General features: G+C 34.6%; 3 protein-coding genes across 5 annotated transcripts in view; 1 reads left to right on the forward strand and 2 right to left on the reverse strand.

Annotated features, from left to right (window-relative positions):
- Nucleotides 1–112: 112 nt before the first annotated feature.
- On the reverse strand, nucleotides 113–10,938 carry LOC130629263 (actin-like protein 6A). Its single transcript, XM_057442405.1, has 13 exons — nucleotides 10,848–10,938; nucleotides 10,633–10,709; nucleotides 9,831–9,888; nucleotides 6,715–6,920; nucleotides 3,772–3,964; nucleotides 3,405–3,511; nucleotides 3,243–3,329; nucleotides 3,112–3,173; nucleotides 2,510–2,633; nucleotides 2,245–2,325; nucleotides 2,003–2,098; nucleotides 475–561; nucleotides 113–396 (listed from the first exon to the last, which is right to left on the reverse strand). Exons 1-13 carry the CDS (start codon nucleotides 10,870–10,872, stop codon nucleotides 316–318), a joined length of 1,284 nt encoding a protein of 427 aa, XP_057298388.1. The 5' UTR covers nucleotides 10,873–10,938; the 3' UTR covers nucleotides 113–315.
- Nucleotides 10,893–22,794, reverse strand: part of LOC130629261 (serine/threonine-protein kinase Nek5-like) — a 35,445-nt gene continuing 23,543 nt past the window's right edge. Inside the window, exons 10-16 of one of the 3 annotated variants that reach the window (XM_057442403.1) lie at nucleotides 15,130–15,222; nucleotides 14,919–14,965; nucleotides 14,553–14,719; nucleotides 12,459–12,519; nucleotides 12,132–12,195; nucleotides 11,809–11,892; nucleotides 10,893–11,735 (exon numbers count right to left, since the gene is read on the reverse strand). In XM_057442403.1, the coding sequence (XP_057298386.1) occupies nucleotides 11,633–11,735; nucleotides 11,809–11,892; nucleotides 12,132–12,195; nucleotides 12,459–12,519; nucleotides 14,553–14,719; nucleotides 14,919–14,965; nucleotides 15,130–15,222 (619 nt within the window). In that variant the 3' untranslated portion in view covers nucleotides 10,893–11,632. Of the gene's footprint in view, nucleotides 11,736–11,808; nucleotides 11,893–12,131; nucleotides 12,196–12,458; nucleotides 12,549–14,548; nucleotides 14,720–14,918; nucleotides 14,966–15,129; nucleotides 15,223–22,794 lie in introns of all 3 variants that reach the window. The other 2 variants (XM_057442402.1, XM_057442401.1) reach the window with 2 other exon arrangements.
- On the forward strand, nucleotides 15,992–17,624 carry LOC130629262 (putative nuclease HARBI1). The gene is made up of 2 exons (XM_057442404.1): nucleotides 15,992–16,207; nucleotides 16,304–17,624. The coding sequence occupies exons 1-2, from the start codon at nucleotides 16,005–16,007 to the stop codon at nucleotides 17,475–17,477; spliced, it is 1,377 nt and encodes a 458-aa protein (XP_057298387.1). The 5' UTR covers nucleotides 15,992–16,004; the 3' UTR covers nucleotides 17,478–17,624.

Below are 22,794 nucleotides of genomic sequence, written 5' to 3' on the forward strand. Positions count from 1 at the left end.
ATTTCATTGGACAAGTGGCATGGCTGTTTTTCTTCTTCAGTGTATATGTAAATGATATGTTTAACTGCACAGGATAGTCCAAAGGTTTCTTGTAAAGAAAAGTCACTCAAACTTTAAAATAGACATCACTCACTTAGTGGCCTAACATAATCATTTCTTAATACATATATTTTTATTTATTTTTACAGCCATTAAAGTAATAAAAACACAGTTTCCCGCGAACGTCTTGGTGCAAATAAATAACTACTGTTTTTTTGGAGTAAATAAACGGAGTAGATCGATTGAGTGATTGAGTGTTTGAGATCGATGGTACCATCAGGGACATTTTTTATCGATGATCGATTTTCCTAATTCGTCATACTCTTGTTTCGATACCCACATTTGTTGAAATGAACCCTGCAAAGAATAAAGACAAAGTCAAGGAAAGTCAAAAAAATAACTTTTTACAAATTAGGCGTATATATATTTTCTAACCAGTGAACCAAGAATTGATCCTCCAATCCACGAGCTGAATCTTCTCTCAGATGATTGATTGTTTGAAACCAACTTTAATCGCATGTTCTGAAACACAAAGAATTCTGCATTTTTACTGTCTGGCTGCTTCAATTGACAGCAAAAAAAGGGAAGAAGAAAGATTGTGCTTTTAAAACAATACTTAACACTATTTGGTATGGGCTTTTTTGACCCTTGTAAGTATAGGGGGGCATAACGTGCCCGCGGGCTGTAACTTTTGTTCAGTTTGGTTTTAAGTGACAAAACTTGGCACAAAGAAGCACCAATATGTTTTAACTTAATTAGTGACAAAATATTTAGGTTGACATGTCATCACAGGAAGTGATGACGTCATAATGTGACAATGGTTGAAGATATGTCTTTCTTGGAAATTCTCGTTTTTTTATCTTTTTTAAAACTATTTACAGTACTAGTCATTAAAAAAGTAATATAAGAATGTAAGATATTATTAGGAACATTAACAGGTGGTATAAAGACAAAGGATTTCTCTAAGGAGAAAATGGAAATCGATCAGAATTCAAATCTTCAAGAATTTTTTTGGAAAAATCTATATTTGAGAACCTTAGTGTTAGTAGCTGTCATGGAATAAAACTTGGTATATCTATTAGAACTTACGTCGGTAGCTACTCAATAAAGACAATTTGGATTGACATGGGACAAAATGACCTATGGCGTTATCATATGACAATAGAAATAGAGAAATAGGAAATTACAAACATTCTGGTCTGTAAATTACCAATATTCCGGTCTGCAAATTACACAGTATGCATGTCAATATTGTATGATGACTTTTTGTCACTATCACATACATAATCGCATATTTATACAACTGGTTAGTTTAGAAAACATTTATTGTTAGCACTACAATAAAAAAGTTGATGTGACCCCCTGTCAAAAAGGACATGACATTGACAGGACAATTTTTTGAAAATTTTTTTTCATTTTCCATGTCCAATAAAAGTTAGGAAAAGTCACAAAATTTCAGGTAATTTCATCCAGTATTTAAAAAGTTATTAGAATTTGAAAATGCCGCGGGCGCTTTATGCCCCCCCCCCCCCCCCCAATAGCAAATAGGGTTAAACACCCCTACAACGAGATTATAAAATAATTAACAAAAGCTTCTAGTTTTACCAGATTAACCTTGAAAACTGTCTATTCTTTTTACTTTTAACTGAAAACTGTTAGATCGTAGAAGCATACAATTTAATCTTAAAGGATGTTTAACTGAGTATGGGCGCTAACATAATGTTAAAGAATGTTTAACTGGGTATGAGCGCTGATATCATTTTAAAGGATGTTTAACTGAGTATGGGCGCTAACATAATATTAAAGGATGCTCAGCTGAGTATGGGCGCTAACATAATCTTAAAGGATGTTTAACTGAGTATGGGCGCTGACATAAGGGAGGCTTTATGTGATTGGGATGCGGATAAACCGATGCATTACGGTACAATAAACAAAAACAATCAATAAATTAATGTGTACTTACATTCGGTGTCCTTTGAAGAAGTTCCCGATTTAGTCGGTCAACGAATCCGTTTATTAAGGTTGTTCCTCCGACCACAATAACACTATTGTATAAACCCTACAGTAAAATATGAAAATCGCAGGTTGACAACAAGGAGAAACAATTGTACACATAAAACAACATAAATGTCAAGTGTAAATTCAAAATAAGAACTGCATTTAAACCTTGTGAAAGGTTACTAAACAAGATGTGGCGCCACTTACCGGACGAATGTCGATATCACACATTCCAATGCTTGTGTTGATAACATGTGGTGCTCCCAGGAGAGTAGTGTTCTCAAAACCCTAAGAAAATTAACATCTTTTATTTACTTATAACCGATTTAATGCGCGACGTAAAGAGCTCGCATAAACCGCAATATTTTTTTCTAGACAGTACCAGACCGAGCTTTAGATTTTATTTGCCTGGGAAGAAAAAAGCAAAGTTGCATTCCCTTATCATCAACTTTCATCATGTATGAAACGTTACCTTGATATTGTTGATATGTGAAGTGTCGAACAGACATTCGCTGATACGAAATCTCTCCACGCCTATCTGTCGGCTATAACCGTTCGGAAACTCGTATAAAATACTCGGCACTGTTTCTAATTCACTAGAAATAAAATTTCAGAATTAACACTTTACTGACGTAAATGTAAGCTAGTAGTAAAAGAAAATAAAACAGCATTGATCTACCCTGGAAAAATACGTACAAGTTTTTTAATAACACGCCGTTTTTTTAGATCAGTGTTACACTAGCAATATTTAAAATATTGTTTATTGACGGGTGTGAACTAAGCTTTGACCAAGAAAGACGTTTTCAAACAACCTCTTCACAGTCCCTTTGAACAAAAGAGAAAGCCATGGAAACGAGGTTAGTTTTCAAACACAAAAACCAAAACTATTTGAAGTTATAGATTCCATAATTTCGAACTAATACTCCCGTAACAGTGGGTCGCGAGTTTTGGGACTTTTACCCAGGCGTAGGTTTTAAATATACTGCTTGTGAAAAAAAACGTCCGCCTAAACTTTTAAAAACAGCATCGTCCTATTTCGAAAAAGCCATTGCAAATAACATACAAAAAGCATACCTTCTAATGAAAGGACTGTCTGATACTTGCAACACACATTTTTGAAAATCTTGCATTAGCATCTATAGAAAACACAAGTACTATAACCCTTGCAAAGCAGTATCACTATCATTACTAAAAACAACCCATACTTTGTTCATGTAATTTTTATAAGAATGAGTTAACTTTGGTAGATTCCGAAGCGTGTAAACTGGAGCTTCTTCTTCTTCAACTTCTTCCTAACAGGAAGAAAGCGCAAAACATCAAAAATTAGAAACATTACACGAAGAGGCTAGCGATAGAGGAAAACTTACTTTACTTTTTATGGCATACGAAGGTATTAATTCCACACCCCATTCCGCTAGCAATTCTGTACATTGACCTGTCAAGACATCACCAGCTACTGGAGAACGAACAATGCCTGTGGAAAAATTGTCACAATTTTTGTTGACAATTATATCACTATAGGTTTTTATTTCCTTTGCTGAGAACAAAGAACGACATATAAAAATCGGTTTCGATTTAAATTAATAAGCATCAAAATGACATCGGGTAGTACACAAACCAAATCAAATACTAACCAATAATACAATACAATACAATATACTGGGAATAGAAAGCAACATCATCCTTTTTTACCAATACGAAATATTTTGTCGACAAATAAAACATAAACGATACCCTTCTGAAGGACAAATCCATCGTGCACTGGTATGGCACTTGTGTGTGTGGCTCCTGAGTCCAAAATCAAACCGGTCGAACGACCGTTTGCAAATGCTGATAACACAGCATTTTTGCACAGGAAGAAGGCTGGAATGTTATATTTTTCAAACATCAGCTCTGTAAGTGTTTCCCGTTTCTCTTTCACATTCCACTAAATAAAAATTAATCATGAGTGAAAATTTGTCAACTATACCCGCTTCATTCAAAGCAACCCTATTTCCGGGGTCAGCCTTTATGTTGCTTAGTGAAGAGGGCCAATTTCACCCTTAAGTTTCTCAACTGCTTGCTTAACAACTATTTTTCTACTGAGACAGTACTGTCAAATGAACCCTGAATTTTTTTGATTGTGTTTGTCAGTAGCCAGCGAAACACAAACGCAAGGAAAAAGTGTTCAGGGTAGGAATGTAAGGTCAGAAGGTAGCTAGACAAGTTGATAAATCTTTGGCGTTATTTAAAAAAAAATTAAATCGGTTAACGACAACAACAGTTAAATCAGTTAACGACAACAACAGTTAAATTAGTTAAACGACAGCAACAGTTAAATTAGTTAAACGACAGCTACAGTTAAACCGGTAAACAACAACTACAGTTAAATCAGTTAAACGACAACTACAGCTAAATCGGTTAATGACAACTACAGTTAAATCGGTTAAACGACAACTACAGTTAAATCGGTTAATGACAACTACAGTTAAATCGGTTAAACGACAACTACAGTTAAATCGGTTAACGACAACAACAGTTAAATCGGTTAACGACAACTACAGTTAAATCGGTTAACGACAACAACAGTTAAATCGGTTAAACGACAACAACAGTTAAATCGGTTAACGACAACAACAGTTAAATCGGTTAAACGACAACAACAGTTAAATCGGTTAAACGACAACAACAGTTAAATCGGTTAACGACAACAACAGTTAAATCGGTTAAACGACAACAACAGTTAAATCGGTTAAACCACAACAACAGTTAAATCGGTTAAACGACAACAACAGTTAAATCGGTTAAACAACAACAGCAGTTAAATCGGTTAAACGACAACAACAGTTAAATCGGTTAAACGACAACAACAGTTAAATCGGTTAACGACAACAACAGTTAAATCGGTTAAACGACAACAACAGTTAAATCGGTTAAACAACAACAACATTTAAATCGGTTAAACCACAACTACAGTTAAATCGGTTAAACGACAACAACAGTTAAATCGGTTAAACGACAACAGCAGTTAAATCGGTTTACGACAACTACAGTTAAATCGGTTAACGACAACAACAGTTAAATCAGTTAACGACAACAACAGTTAAATCGGTTAAACGACAACAACAGTTAAATCGGTTAAACGACAACAACAGTTAAATCGGTTAAACAACAACTACAGTTAAATCGGTTAAACGACAACAACAGTTAAATCGGTTAACGACAACTACAGTTAAATCGGTTAACGACAACAACAGTTAAATCAGTTAACGACAACAACAGTTAAATCGGTTAAACGACAACAACAGTTAAATCGGTTAAACAACAACTACAGCTAAATTGGTTAAACGACAACAACATTTAAATCGGTTAAACCACAACTACAGTTAAATCGGTTAAACCACAACAACAGTTAAATCGGTTAAACAACAACTACAGTTAAATCGGTTAAACGACAACAACAGTTAAATCGGTTAACGACAACTACAGTTAAATCGGTTAACGACAACAACAGTTAAATCAGTTAACGACAACAACAGTTAAATCGGTTAAACGACAACAACAGTTAAATCGGTTAAACAACAACTACAGCTAAATTGGTTAAACGACAACAACAGTTAAATCGGTTAAACGACAACAACAGTTAAATCGGTTAAACGACAACAACAGTTAAATCGGTTAAACAACAACTACAGCTAAATCATTTAAACCACAGATACAGTTAAATCAGTTAAATGGCAACTATGTTGTCATTTTCTCAATTCTTTTATGTTAAGCAACTGAGATATTAAAAGTCATAAAAATAGGATGTTCATATATCCAACAAAGCAAACACAGCTACTTTTTCCATGTACTAAATAACTACGACCTGGTATGGAAAGGGTATGCATGCAGTATGCATTATGATAAAATGAAGCATTCCAACAAATTATTTGATCATTTTAAGAAAACTTATTTGGGGAAAAAGCAACGACACACCAAACAACAATTGGGCTATAGGGGTTTCCTAACTAGCACTATCTACAGCTACAGCAAGTCGAAAAATAAAAAATTGGTAAACAGCGAAAAGATGTTATTTGGCTTTATTTCGCGGAGTAAAAGATGCTCGGAGTGGCGTCGTAGTTGAATTTACTCTTTTGCTTAAAGAGCAAAGAAAATTTAAAACAAGAATTATTTTTTACTAGACTTCTTCCATATTTTATGCACCCGCAATGTAATTTTGGGGAAACTGCGTTAATACACCTTTCCCGAATTTCATAAATTACGTCATCCCAAATTTTATAATGTTTCTGTGCTCTTTAAATAATGATATTCAGATAGAATATTAAATTATCATGAGAAAAATGAAGTTTTTAGAGCAATATAATATTCTGGTCGGATTTTATTTGAATTTGAGGAAAATAATTATTGTGAAAAGAGGCTATTCTTTATGAAGCTTTATGAAGGGTTTGACCGTAACTTTTATCCCGATATTAAGGCACTTAACGAATAAAGATAGTTACGAATAAGGTAATTTGTTCTACCTTTTGCTAAGAAACTAAGGGATAAGAATCACTTTTAGTATGGACCTTTTTTAATTGAGTTTGACATAATTAGGAAATTCAGGAAAGGTCTATTGTATGCGTTTAAAATGTAAAATTTTACATACGTTGACTTTCCGAGAAAGGGGTTTTTAAAACAATCACAAAAAAATTATACCGGTGCTTCTGACATCAGCACTGGATGTGCTTCGGATTTGTCACGTATATGGTCCTTATAAATGTGGTTTAACAATTTTTCAAACAAATCCCATTCTTCAATCATGCCATCTTTGAGTGGCGTGGCCATGTCTTTGTTGGAGATAGGAAACACATGTTGTGGATCAAAATGATATCTTCGCGAGCTTGGTGTTAATGTTGTGCTGTCTAAAAAAGTGAGGAACAGAGAAAACAAGTTATTGATCATGGAATAAGGCTACAACATCAATGTTTTGTGCGAAAAAGGCATAGGTCATCATCATCATCACCATCATTCTCGGCTTAACGTTCGTTTTCCATGCTAACATGGGTTGGACGGGGTATATTAATGACCCTCTTCCAATCTGATCTTGACTGTGTTAGATCTAAACTCAACTTCCTCTCTATCAAGTCTGTCCTTATAACCTCCTGCCAAGTCTTTCTTGGTCTGCCTCTGGGCTTTGCCCCAGGAACTATCAAGTTTCTACACTTCCTTACCCAATTATCCCCCTCCATTCTTTCTAACTGCGCCAGCCAATTCAATCTTCTTATCTGGATAACATCTTTAATTCTACGGATACTTAGCCTGCTTCTTAGCTCATCTGAACTCTTTCTGTCTCCCAGACTGGCGTTACACATCCACCTAACCACTCTCATATCATTCCTTTCTAAACGGTCAAGATCTTCCTGCTTCACTGCCCATGTCTCACTACTGTACAACATAACACTTCTTACACAGGCCTCATACAACCTACCTTTTAACTCAATTGACAAGACTCTCCTAGTCAACAAAGGAAGTAACTCTCTGAACTTTTTCCAAGCAGAACCTATCCTGCGAGTAACACTTTTTCCAACACCCCCTTCACTGCCCAACATATCACCTAAGTAACAGAAGTTCTCAACTATCTCTAACAAGCCACTGTTGTACATCATTGAAGCTGGAAATACTTCATTCTTTATAATCTCACCTTTGCAACGCTTGCATACAAACTGAATGTAAGCTCTTAACCTTCCACCAATACTACTGCACTTCTTATGTACCCAATGCTTGCAAGTCTGACAAAAAATTGAGTTACTACCAACTCCTTTCCTGCAAACTCCACAAGACCACTTTCCAACTACAAGGTCACACTTGGATGCAATGCTACTAATCATGACTTTAGACTTTGCTGTGTTCACCCTTAGTCCTTTCTCTTCTTTTCCTTTCTTCCACTTCTCAAACTTTTCAACTAATTCTTCCATTAACTCTGCTATGAGAACCAAATCATCTGCATACAATAACTCCCATGGACAACCTGTTCTTGCACTTCCAAGACTAGAACAAACAACAAAGGACTAAGTACAGAACCCTGATGTACACCAACATTTACACTAAATTCATCACTAAGTGAATCGTTAATCCTGACACGACTTCTAGCATTGCTGTACATAGACTGTACCATCGTAACTAGCCACTCATCCACACCTAATTTTCTCATAGCCCACCAAATAACTTTATGTGGCACTCTATCAAAAGCTTTCTCTAAATCTACAAAGGCAAAATAGAGATTCTTTCTCTTTCCTAAATACTTTTCCTGAAGCTGTCTGAGTAAAAATATTGCATCTGTAGTGCCACGCCCTGGAACAAAACCAAATTGCATCTTATCTATATCAATTCTTTCTCTAAGTAACTTATCAATCACTCTTTCAATAACTTTTATTACTTGATCAACCAACTTCAAACCTCTATAGTTACCTCTTTCTAATGCATCACCCTTGCCCTTGAAACAATTCACTATTACACTCGACTGCCACTCACTCGGAATAGCACCACCCTTTATAATCTGATTAGCAAGACATGTAATAAGCTCAACTCCAATATATCCAGATGCTTTTACCATCTCTGCAACAATACCTGATACTCCTGCAGTCTTGCCAATCTTCAATTTCCTAATAGCCTTCACTACCCATTCTGTCTTGATCTGCATAGCTGGCCCTTCTACAACATCATCATCAGACAAATTATCCTCATCCCAATCAAACTCAGTGTTAAGCAACCTCTGATAATAATTCTTCCAAGCTACCCTTTTCTCCTCCTCTGTGCTAGCCAAAACACCTTCATCACTACGTATACACTTCTCACCTACAACATCTTGATTAGTCTTCTTCATTTGCTTTGCTATCTTGAATACCTCATTGCGCTGGTCTTCCCTTCTTAACACATCTGCAAATCTGTTTCTGTCTGCTTCTGATTTTGCCTTATACACTGCTGTACGAGCACGACGCTTAGCTTCTAAGTAAATATTTTTACTACCACCTGACTTCCACTCTTTCCAAAGTTCCCTCTTTTCCTTTATACACTGGTCAACCTCATTATTCAACCACCAGGCCTGTCTATGTCTAGCTGGTCCTTTCGTCCACCCACAGGTATCATCAGAAGCTTCTAGAAGACAATTCTTCAAAGTAGTCCAAGTACTTTCAACATTGTCTCTATCACACTGACCATTGTGGGCTAACTGCTGAACATTTGCACTAAATTGTCTTGCTACAATCTCTTCCTTCAGCTTCCAGACTTTACAACGGGGCCTGGACTTTCCCTTGGCTTCTTTAACACTCTTCAAGATAATATCACAAACCAGCAACCTATGCTGGGAAACACACTCTTCCCCCGATATAACTTTCACGTCCTTCACCACTTTCTTGTCTGACTTTCCAACCAGGAAGTAATCACCTGACTCATATGTTATCAGCCTACTCTGTCTCTTACTGAATGATGTGTTGTAAACCACCATGTCCGTTGCCATTCCAAACTGAAGCAATCTCTCACCTTTCTTATTTCTGCTCCCAAATCCATAGCCTTCATGCACACCCCTATTACCTTCAGATGACTTCCCAACATGACCAATAAAGTCGCCGCCCACCATGACAAGTTCAGTGTCTCCAAACTTTGATGTGACTGCTATTAACTTATCATAAAATAGGTCTACTTGTAAAAGTTTTCATTTTCTTGATAAAATAAATAACTGCTGGAAAAAATTCAATAATCAAAAACCTGTTAAATGATTGCAATTTTTAAAATTGTGAATCAAGAAAATCGATTTTAACTCGGCATGAGCATACCTGTATCCATTGTTTCGTCTTGTTCTGTTATGACACCAATAGTGGTAGAAATCTCGCCCTAAGTAGAGATTTGCAAATTATCTTTTAAAAGACAATTAGAACATGACATCTATGTATAACAACCTGTTAATAATTGTTGAGCAAAAGACCTAAATTAGGTCTTAATATGAAATTTTGATATTAATTTCTTTTAAATTGAAGCACAGATATTTTGTGCTAAGACACTGCATAGTGGCAGTGAGCAGGATGTGCAGATCTTCGTACTGGGAGAGGAGACAAACATCTCCACTACACACAACATCAATCTGCATCAATTTCATTGTTGGCAGAACTAATTTGTCGCATCATCAATTTTAGTTGCTGCCATCTAGCTGCGTAAATTTATTATTTTACACTAGTTGAGTGTGACGTCAATACTCTGAAAATGTTATATACTATGATATATAGAAGAAATAATATTATGATTTTTAGAACTCAATTAATAAGGTTGATGAAGAATTGCAAATTTTGCATTTCAAAGTATAATTCAGCAACATGTGCGTATACAACTTTCTTTTTCATTACACTGACCAAGTGATGATTTATGTAATATTTTAATTGACAAAGATACAATTGTCTGATGTTTTACAAAAGAGGTACTGCAAGATGATGTCAATGTTTGCAATGGTGATTTTTATTTTGTTGCAATGTTTTGCTGGAAAATTATTTTTTCGACTTAGAGGTACTTCTATATTATTTAATATGTCACTCAACAAAATCAACAAAAACAATAAAAACAGTGACAACAGATGTAACAGAATACCTTTGGAGAGTCTTCACCAGCATAACCAACTCTAGTAGTATGAGAACCAACATCAAAAACAACTGCCCCAACCTCATCTAAAATATATATACATAAACTCGGTGCTGGTACATAAACTCGATGCTGGTATATAAACTTGGTGCTAGTATGTAATCTCAGTGTTGGTACATATTCAGTGTCAGTACAAGTTACAGTCTATGACATAATTTACCTACCTCCACCATACAATCCTCCACTCATAATGTCCAATATTATTATGCTCTAAAATCACAACATTTATAATAAAAACTCATGTATATAGTTTTCACATAATATCAATACCTATTGAGTATAACTAAGCGACTGTTTACTAGTAACTTCTAAAATAAATTGGCATTAAAGAATTTACACATATTTAAACAAGTGTCTGAACATGATACAATAAGCAGATGATAATTCACCAAATTATTCAACAAGTAAATCAAAAACAAGTCAACACATCATTTAACAAGAAAAATAAAGAGAAATCGACACATCATGTAACAAGTGAAACGCACATATGTAACAGGCAAAACAAACATTTTACTTAACACACAAGAGGTTGATGAATTATTTGACCAGTAAAACGAAGAGAATTCAACACAGACGTATCGTTTAACATAGTTTTTACATTATGCTCTAAACGATTACCATTATCACAAAAAAAATCTTTTAATTCAACTATAAAGATATATAGTCCTGTTAAGAGTTTGATAAACAAATATAAGAAGCAATTGCTACACAAATTTTAGGGCACAATATTAACAGGTCACTATAACATTGTTTAGGTGAAAAATCAATTGTTTATTCTAAAAATGTATACATATCTATGGATAAATCAAAACATTTCATTTCAAAATGTTTCATATAACTTGGAATATACAAGGGTAAAAATATTAAACAAAATTTGGAATAAATAAATCAAAAAAACTTCTAAAAATTTACACAAAAGATTACACATGCAGAAATGATCTCGTTTTAGTCATTTCTGTATATCGTCGTCAATATTTTCACTCAGAACGAGGTCATTCACAAGGAAACACGATTCTAGCAGTTCACTTCTGGCAACCTTCTCAAATTGTGGTCTACAAAAAGACAGAAGTCACATATGATTGATGTCACAATTTATTTCAAGTTGGAACATAGAGCGCAGCCTACCTAAGTTGGGAATCTTCCTTCCTTTGTCTGCACATGTCAACAACTTGATTAAAGATAGTAGAACCCATCAAATCTTTACAATGCCTATAATCATTCAAAATCACTGCCTTTTTCCTTTCTAAGAAAGAATATGTACTTAATAAAATAAACCAAAGCAGATCTCTGGTCTGTTTTCCTCCTTGATATTAAGCATTTGTATATAGTATGCCAAATATTTAAAAGAGAAAAAATGATGTCATCAGCAATAAGCTGCTCAGATAGAAAAGATTTTTTCAGAATTTAATCTGATTTGACAAAATAATAAAAACACAACAAGTAACAACCTCTTAAAAAGATTTCTGTTTGTTATACTTGAGTAATTTGGTTCATCAAAGAAATCATCGTCACCTACAACAAGAACAAAAAAATCATCATCAATTATTTGTTTTCATTGCTAATTTATCTAACTTATGACAATGATTGAAACTGCTCACACATCAGAGCATGTACAAATTGACTTTCCAATCACTACTATTGTAGTCTAAAGTCATGGCTTATAATCAATCAGGGTTGGTCTTATACTAATGATGCTGAAAAAGCATTGAACCACTAGCACAACGAAGTCTCTTTTATATAGGTCGACAATTTTGTATAGTTACAAAAACACTTACTTTCACATTTCTTCTCCTTTTCTACTTCTTCTCGTGCATTCGCAACAACGGAGGAAAAATCCTTTGTTAAAAAAAGAAATGTGACTATCACTTGATTAAAGATTAAAGTAAAGTACATAATTACAACTTTATTTTTTCTTGGTAAATTATTGCAAAGCAGAGGAAAGCCCATTTCCTCATTAAATAAGGTAAATATAAGTGAAAAGTAACTACGGTGCAGAGTATATAGCATTTCCGTCCCCCAATATACATCCAAAATATCAAAATTTCGTTAAAGGATTATTATTTTCCAGCGATTTAATATAGTCATTCTCTGGTACATGTTTTTTTAGCACAACGTCAGAGATTTTGTTGTTTTTCAAAGATGGTGCTAAGCTTAGCTAGAAACAGAATAAGACTATTCTGAAAAGAAAGAAGTATATCACTACTCAGTATATGTACTCAGTATATCACTATTTTTAAATGTTATGAACCCTTCTTTAACTTCATACACCTAAAGCTAGCTAGCACAACAGTAGCTGCTTAGCAAGCCCAAAATTACCAAATTATCTAGCATAAAACTACCTATATATTAAGGTATTAAAAAATTCTCTTATGCTGCTATCAGAGAATTTTTTGAGAATTTTTGAGCTAGCTAGCTGATACACATATTGCACAGTGAGTGACATAATTCTGCTTCAATCAGAAATGTATATCGCATAGCTTATGCTTGGTAATTAAATCTGTCCACAAAATATGCTCGATCTTACAAATTTTAGACAAAATCAGTGTCACATCACTGACACCTGACGAGTAGACATTTACCTACTGGTTTGTTTTTGGTCGTCAAATTAAAAAAAAAATGACCCATACACTAATGCGTCTCAAACAGACTGCTCTTTTGCTATAATACAGCAACCCCAGGATCAATTTTTTTACATCAAGATTTTTTGGCTTTTTAATAGCAATGCAGGTCAAGGTTACAGAAGCGAAAAGTATTTCTATATCAGGAAACATTTTCTACATCAACATCTATATTTTCTATTAACGATGCTTTTTAAATTATGAGGAGCGGTTCTCGTGCAATCGTCAACACGTACTGAGAATCTTCAAACATATGTACCAATTTTTGCATTCAATCAGAGCAACTTTAAAAAAAAAAACATTTTATGATCTAGAAATCTCATAAACTTGTACATTTCCGACAAGAAAATTTATGGAACTTGACCCGAACTGTATACTGATGCCAGGTACCATTCTTGTTGTGTTAAACATTTTTTAGCATTTTCTGGAACATCAAGTTCTAACAAAATAATGTTAATGACCCATGAAATATCGCGTCTGGAACAGACTGGGACATATGTCCTCAAATTAAACCTTTTTCGCTTTGGTGAAAAAAGATTGATTTGAGGTAAATATTGTCTGTATTTCATGTGAACAGAGTACAAAGTTGGATACATTTTGGTTATGCATATTTTGATTTGTTTTTGCTGTTGTGGTTAATTTTAGAGTACTTGCAGATTAAATTAAATTCCCTGGCTGTGACCACATTGGCTTGGGTTTGCTTTGAGACATTCGTATAAGGAAACTGAATTTTGATATCTTTGAAAAGCTTAGTAAACTAGACTTTACTGTAAACTTCTGGGTATAACGTGCAACTGTAAATTTATGTATGCATTTGTGCCTGTTGGTCTAATGGCTATGACACTTTTGCAAATGAGGGATCCAGGTTCGAATCCTTGACAGGGCTAGAAAAAACATAATTATCTTGCACCTGTTGCTATAGCTATATATAGCTATATTGTAGCTATATCAAGGACAATAGTGGAACTTTGAAGAAAAAAAGGGAAGAATTGCATACAGTTCTATCCTCATAGCATCATCATCATCAATTTCAATAATGGAAAATAAAATTTCATATTAAACAAGAGTGTTTTAGTTCATCACAAGAAAATTTAACTAATGTATGTAACCACAATCTGCCATATTATGTCTGGAAAGGGTTTTCGCCTACGAACTTAGGGGATCCTGTTCCCCGCTTCACAACTCTTTCTATATTGATTTCCACTAGGATACATAATCAATTACAGCTATCAAAAGTGAAAAGATACATACTTCCTCCTCCTCACATTTTAAATTTACATCCTTTTCTCCCTCCTCCACCTCATTGTCATCTTCTTCAAAGTCGTCCGAATAATCTGATTCATCCTCTTCAATAAAGTCATCAGCATAAATACCTGTGTCCATAGATGACATTATTTTAACAGGAACAGCTGAAGCTTCTAAAAATTGAGTTAACTCTCCATAATTCTGGCAAGTGTATTGGAAAATATACTTTTAAAAAATCTTTTATTGAGATCACATGGCAAGTATTCCAAGTCAGATTTTTCATAACTTGAATAGACTTTAAAATGAATTAGGATGCAAGTGCTGTTTTTTATAAAAAACCAACGTTATCACAAATATTGGAAGTAAAATTACCTTTATCACATTCAGTTTCATTATTTTGCTGTTCGCGTGGTGTTGTTCTAAGAAAAGTTAATTCTAGCTGTTTACAATTTCAACTGTACAGTAAACTGGACAAAGTAAGACATATTATATATTTAAGATTTAAGTTTAAAAGAATTAGTTAAATCTGCATTTTTTAAAAAAAAATATTTCCAGAAGTATGACAGAAATAAATTCTATTAACCTATTAGCATGCTTCTCTTTTATGTTCTCACAATCTTTTAAAAACTGTTGAATATGTAGCTGGATAAATGGAAGCTTTAAAATACTTGAAATGCTGAAAGTGAAAAAAAAATGTACATTATGAAGCTAAGGTTTTATTATTTTAATAAACTTCTTATATACATTTCCATACAGCTTATAGCAGAGTAAGAATGTCAGATGGCCTTTTAGATAGATTTTTACCTTTTAGTGTGGTACAAGTTAAAATTACGCAAGTGCTGTGATCTTAACGTTATCCAAACTATGTTACCTAATGTAAATGCTTTACTCCGTATTATTTTAATTTTTAGAGAAGTGGGGGATGTTTGAAATTGTGTCTTAAACGGCATAGCAACTTCCATATAAATATTTAATTTCCATTGTTTAATTTATTTTACCATTTATATTTCGGCTGATCATCTGTTGATAGTATGATACACTATAACTTGAAAAAAGCACTTAAGAAAACAAGAGAAAAATAAAAAATAATTTTTTAAGGAAACAGAGCAAAATTTAAAAATTGAATTTTTGAGGAAACAATGAAAATTTTAAAAATAAATTTTTGAGGAAACAATGCAAAATTGATAATTTTTCGATGTAACAAGGTGAAAGAGAAAAAGAATTATTTGCCGAATTAACACATTTGTTTCCTGTTTTTGAAAGAAAATTAAGTCATCTAAGGCAGCGTTTACATGGAGCCCGTAATGAGTTTAAACTGGTTTGACTTTCACCCCGGTTTGAAATAGCCCTTCTGTTTACATGAACAATTTCGGTACGGCTTGGCCAGGTAATAAAACTCGTCAAATCTTTTTTCTAGTTCCAGTCTTTTCCGTGCGTATTTTTAGGATTATTTTCAAGATGGCGACGAGCAAAACATATGCTATGAAAAACTTCTCTATGCTTATATCATTTTTTTTAAGTTCGCTGGGTTCATTGGTTGCTGTGTTTACGAGAAATGTTGAATATCTACTATCACTTCGTAGGAAACAGCAACGACATCTGTTTAATGCTGTGGAAGATCACAATGCTGTACTAAGAAAAATGCAGAATTTAAAACATAGGTAGGTTGCTTTTTGCTTCCCTGTCCTGTGCTTTACTAGCTTAATATCCAGAAAGAAAAATTATTGGCTTTACGACTGAAGTTTTTTTTTATTTAGGGTAAACAAAACACGAAAAAGAAGAAGATGGATCAACCCAGGACGTACTGATCTTTGCTGGCAAAATTTATACTCTGGAGCGTTGCTGGAACAGGAATGGTGTCAGAACTTAAGAATGGACTACCCTACATTTATGAATTTAGTTGATAAAATCTGTGTAGAAGTTGAACCGGCACACAATTCATTTCGAATAGACACTCTTTCTGCTGAGAAAAGAACAGCAATGGTCCTATATTACTTGAAGGATCAAGGCTCTTTACGGATGACGTGTAATACATTTGGTGTATCATTAGCCACTCTTTCCAAGTCGTTAAGATCAGTGTGTGGGGCAATTAATGATATTCTTGGTCCAGAGTTAATAAAATTTCCTTGTACAGAGGCTGAACTGAAACATGCTGCAACGCTCTTCGAAAGCAAGTTTGGATTCCCTCAAGCCATCGGTTGTGTTGATGGCACTCATATTCCTATAAAAAGGCCAACTGAAAATGCACAGGAATACTTCTGCTACAAGATGAAGTACATAAAAAGGCCAACTGAAAATGCACAGGAATACTTCTGCTACAAGATGAAGTACTCACTGAATTGTCAAGCTATCTGTGACAAGAAAGGATGCTTTATCGATGTGGAGGTAAAGTGGCCTGGTAGTGTACACGATGCAAGGGTTTTTGCTAACAGTTCAGTTAGCAAAATGTTTGTGAACAACCGTCTTCCACCTTGTTTACAGGAATTATTGCCTGGGTATACACCAGTACCGCCATTACTAATTGGAGACCCAGCATACCCATTGTTGCCTAATGTTATGAAAGAATTTAATTCATGCAGCAGTTCAAAAGAATTGATTTTTAATAACCAATTACGTCGTGCCAGAAATCAAATTGAATGTGCCTTTGGACGGTTAAAAGCAAGATGGAGAATTTTAAATCGGTGTCTCGATGTTGAATTGGATTTTGCAATGAATCTCATTTACTCTTGTTTTGTTCTTCACAATTATTGTGAAATAAATAAGGTTGATGTGCATCCTGACTTGCTCCAAGTACAAATGATGAACGAAGAACGATGTCAAAATTGTGAACATCATAACCAAGTTTATCGGCTATACACGTACAACTCACATCGAGGAAAAGCTGTCAGAGATTCTGTGATGGAATACTTGCACAATAAAATGGAAAATTAAACTATGAACATTTGTTTTTATCTTGTATTATATTGTATTTTTTATAGATAGAAATGTTTGTGAAAAACTGTCTTTTTAACTTGTATATTGTATTTTTTATAAATATTTTAGTCACTCCACTAAATGATGTTTTATTTTTTATTGTATCCAAACACTCACAAATATTGATGCTATGTTTTTTCTGACCAGGTGTTTTTAAAATGTGCTTTAAATGGCGTAAGCTACACCTTAGAGGGAATCCAAGGTATAAAATGATGTTGGACTTACGTGGATAAATTTATGGATTGTGAGCACCACAACCAAGTCAATCGGTTGTAGACATACAACTCCCAACGTGGAAAACCTGTCAGGGAGTTGGTGATGGAATACCGTTATGATAGGCAGTAACATTTTTATCATTGACAAATCCCCTGAGGTATATAAATAACTAATTTTTCTTTTATAACAATAATGAGACTGAAAAATAATAACAATGGCAAGGCTGATATGTTTCTGATTTTTTTCTGAAAAACACTCCTTAAAAGTTATTTTCGCGCAGCCAATTGTTCACACAGTACCTTACCGAGAAATTTTCGCGTGAACATATCTTCGCGGATCATATTGAGAAACATTTGTTGCTTCAAAAATATGAAAAACTTGTTAAAACACTGCATACTGAACCAAAGGACGAGATCTTTTCGGTTGTTATTTTTCGAACACAAATCATGCAGTCATAAGGGATGATCCGGATCTTCCAAAAAAGAAAAATATTTGAAATTTTACAGACAAAAATAAAAATTCCGCGCATAATAATTTTGACACACATACCATTTGCGCATATTAATTTTGGTGCATGGCAAGAAAGTTGAGAATATGTACACGTATAACATGTCATATCAGGAAAAGTAGCTTCAAAGAAAACAAGTCGGTGTAGAGAAAATATATAAAAGATATACAAAAACTCTTTAAAAAATAAAAAAAAAACTATCTTTCAAATTATTTGTCACTAGATGGTGTTTGCGGTGGCGACATAAATGGTGGTTGGTAAGGGTGAGCACTATGACCTTGGGTGTTGTAAAATGGGTACATAGGAGGCTGTGTCTGAGTTTGAGACTGTAAAAACACATTTGCTAACAAACCCAGTCCATCTTTTATGCCATTCCCTATCAGGTTCATGGACTCTGTCATGCCTTTGATGGCTTCCTCAGTTTGTTGCAGAGATCTTCGTGTCAACTCTGTATTCTCCCGTTTTAACTCCAGTTCCTCTCTTGCTAGGTCGACCAGCATCATATCGCGTTGGTGCGCAGATAATTTTTTTTGCATATTTACTCTCTTGCCCTTGTCTTCAGGAACGGACTCCTCAGGCACGGTTTCTACTTGCTCCTCCTCCTCCTCTTCACTAACATTACCAACATCTTGATCCATTGTTTGCAGTGACACCCTGCCTGTGGGTATGGCAGTCACGGATGGGCATCCACCCCATATCTCCCGAAGCAGCTCGTAATTGTCAGCAACCAGTCTTCCCGAACCGGAACGAGTACCCCGATCTACTGCTTGCTTATATCCACGTCTCAACTCCCTGATCTTATTCTTGACCCTAGTGTATCCTTCTTTTTTTAGTTTATCTAATTTTTCTATCCTTTTCTTATAGTTGGTGTTGTTTTCGTCTTCGCCTCTTCTTGGAATTGATTCTGGCCCAAAATCCGATATACGAAATAATTTGCTCATTTCGGTTCAAAGGTCAATATACATCTTTACAAAATCTGCTTCAAAATCTACACCTTCGTAACTTTTCGAGCCTTTATACTCGTGTAGATTCTGAAGCAGTTTTTCCACCATTTCATCGTTCCAGGTCCATCTTTTTTCCTTCACTGCCTTTCTCTTTTGACCTACCCTGATGCCTGATGATGGTGCTGCAGTCTGCTGCAGCGGCGGTGGTGGGTTTTCTGGAAATTCGTCAGCAGGGTAAAAATTTTCATGGATATCACTAGCGTTGATCGTATTCAGCTGGTTTTCAGGGCGGCTATAAAATTCTGACACAATCGATGTAGGTTGTGATTCTTCATCACCACTGCTGTCATCATTTCCACCGCTTGACATTTCCCTGATGGTAGCAGATACAGATTTTTTACTAAAAAAGTAATAATACTAGCTATAAATCAGAAAATTAGGAAAATGCCTAGCTAGCTAGCTAGCTAGCTACGTAGTTTAATAAAAACTTTGGTTTGGAAAGTTTTTTAGGTAAGTAGCTAAGGAAAACTGAAGAATGCTTGACATATTTCTGTAGTTGTCAAAAAGAGAAGGCTCACCTCAAACCTAATCTTCTACGTTTAAATCGTTTTATGGCATCGAGAGTTGATTGTTCGTTGTTGCTCATGTTTACAAATTTCAAAATGAAAGGATCGTACAGTTATTTCGCTCCGTTTTGTTGCTTTCAGATCTGCGCATGTCTATAATTGAATTGACGCATGCGTAAAAAAACTTGATAAGGCTAGCATACTGTTTACATGAACATTCAAGACCGGTTTGAAATCTCGAACCTATTTCTCATGCCGGTTTGACGTCAAACTGGTTTGACTTTCAGAATGGGTGTATTAATGTAAATGGTAATAGGGATGTGACCAGGGGCCGTAACGAAATTTAAAGCCGTAGTGAAATTCGCTACGGGTGTAGTGGAATCTCAAACCAGTTTGAACTCACTACGGGCTTCATGTAAACGCTGCCTAACACAGGTATTATCTTGTCTGGGGAATGAAAAATAGCAGTCACTGGTTACGTTGGGCAGGTGATCGTTTTAAAAAGTTGCAACATGACTATAAATTAAATTTGGTCATTTAAAACAGCTTATACAGGTGACCGTTATAACATGTTTGACTGTAGTACCCATGTTCAGAACTATGAAAAAATAATTTTTCATTCAACTCAATCTCCACTGAAGTACTAACTAATAAGTTTGAATTTCAAATTTGCACAAATGTTTTTTTTTGTGCTTTTCCATTGTACTTTTTTACCTTGAAACTGCGATGATAACTGAACAATTCAATTTAAAAAAACAAAAAAAAAACAGCATGGTTTTGTCTTAATATTCATTTATCGGGGTTCCAAAAATACAGGTACATCAACAATTTTTTTTAAGGATAAAAAAAAAAAAATTTTACTGAATAAAACCTACAAATAAAGTTTATTTTATATATTTTCCTGTCCTTCTTATTTTTTAATAAAAATAATTTTTTTATAAATTACAAGCTTTTCCTTTATATATATAATTGGCATAAATAACAACTTGGGTGCTTCATGTATTTTATACATTATTTGCAATCAGTTTTAATAACCTACAACTGCATTGACGTCAGAGAACTATCAAGTTTTCAGTAAGTAGCAGCTACGAACATTAAAGCTGCTTCACATTATTACATGTTTTTAGACAGGACAAGAAATGAGTTTTACCTGGCTGATATAAACAATTTCTCTGAAAACCTACAACGCTAAACACCTCAAAAATGCATATCACAGAGTACTCAGCCAGTTAATATTATCAAGTTTTAAACCGAGACAGACTAAATCCTTGGGGAAATAACAGAACCTAACTATTGTTTTGTTTAAATGTAGTGACTGCTTAAAGATTGTAATGGCTGTATTAACTCATATTTGTACACTGATAAAGAAAACTGCTACCTTTCCCCCAACAATCTTTGATAAGAACAAACAAAAACAAAAGTTTATTTCATGTGGCCATGTCGAAGCACAGCTTTGTTCATTCTAAATGTTTGCGCAGTTAGAGACTGGGTAAAAAATTTAATATGCGTAACTATGTGTTTGACGTCAGTTGTTATATACTACTTTCGGGACTTAACACAAGAAAAAGCATAAACGCATCTTAGTGTTATAAGTATAGATTGCATTCTAGTTGTTCGATACATTCTTTAAACTTTTTTTAAAACAATTTTTCAATAAAAATGGCGACTAAAAGCAATAACATTAACATTATTGACTTTCAATATTAACCCATTAGAGCGAGTGCCTCGGAAACCCTGTCCAGTTTTAATGATTCGGAAGAGGTGTATGTCGTTTCATACCCTCTTGTGTTGTGAATAGGATACGTTAGGATTACCCTAGTCCCGGACGATGACAACTAATGAAATGTATTTATAATAACTCTAATGATATATCGTAGATATTATTTATTGTTTATCCGTTATTATTAGTTTAGGGGAATCGAACCCCGGTCTTCCGCACAAAGTGTGAGAGTTACACAGCCATTAAAATTTGCGTTGGCATTCACCACTGCCGACAAAATTGCTGACGTAAAATGTTAAGGTAGCGTAATTGCATCGGCAAAAAGATTGCCGACGTAATTTTGTTGTAAAATTTTTAAAAAACAGCAATTGTGGTATTGTTTGAGCTACTCCCACTCATTGCGACTAAAGAAAAATTACACTTGTTTTTTAGTAAGTTAGGCCATTATCACTAACTAAAATCATTCAAGCTACAGAAATACTGTGATGCCATTCGATTCGCACTAATAATAGAAAAAAATGTATATCGTCCCACTTGACACAGCAGGCAATAAGTCGGGTCGGGCCTGCCCTCGGTTATTGAGGAGAGACGTTCTGCGAAGACTCTAACGTTTGAGTCTCCTGTACAGTTTTGCTTCATGTTAAACTGTGCCAGTGACAAGCATTTTCGAAGCACGTCACCGGCGACTTCAGCAATATACAACACAATTATGCTGACCTAATGAGTTTAACTTGAAACATACAAAGACAGTTGGCAGTGAACTATTAACTATCACCATCGGGAAGGCATGTCAATGAGACTTGTAATTCATTGCCATTTGTCATTATCTTAGGAGATCAATACATCGAATTTATGAGAAGTCTAGCCCCAATATAAGGTGAAAGGCGAAAGTGTTTGCCAGCTGAAAAATTTCACTACAAAAAAGTACTGCCGACGCAAAGCAGTTGAATTGTCAGAGCATAGCCTCCCATATTTCGGAGTATTATCTCTGCCCATTGCTTGGAACTATGCTTTCTGTAACTTATCATCTTTAGGAAAGCGGAAGAAACTTCTATCTTTTTCGCACTGACTTTTATTACTGCAGCAATACGCAGCACACGAGGCCAAGATTCTTCCACAAACCCAAAGATTTTAGCGCACATCTTATTGAGATATAAAACTTAGGGCCCGGTTTTCACGAAAATATTTTCGAACACATATTTTACATTCAAAACTCGGGCTGATATTGCAGTTTTACCTAATTAGTATAATATTACAACATTATAAATACGTTTTGTCAATGAAAAATTTAAAAAAGTGTAATTGGTTGCACGATATTGTT

The sequence above is a fragment of the Hydractinia symbiolongicarpus genome, chromosome 15 (genome assembly GCF_029227915.1).
Source record: "Hydractinia symbiolongicarpus strain clone_291-10 chromosome 15, HSymV2.1, whole genome shotgun sequence".
Classification (NCBI taxonomy): domain Eukaryota; kingdom Metazoa; phylum Cnidaria; class Hydrozoa; order Anthoathecata; family Hydractiniidae; genus Hydractinia; species Hydractinia symbiolongicarpus.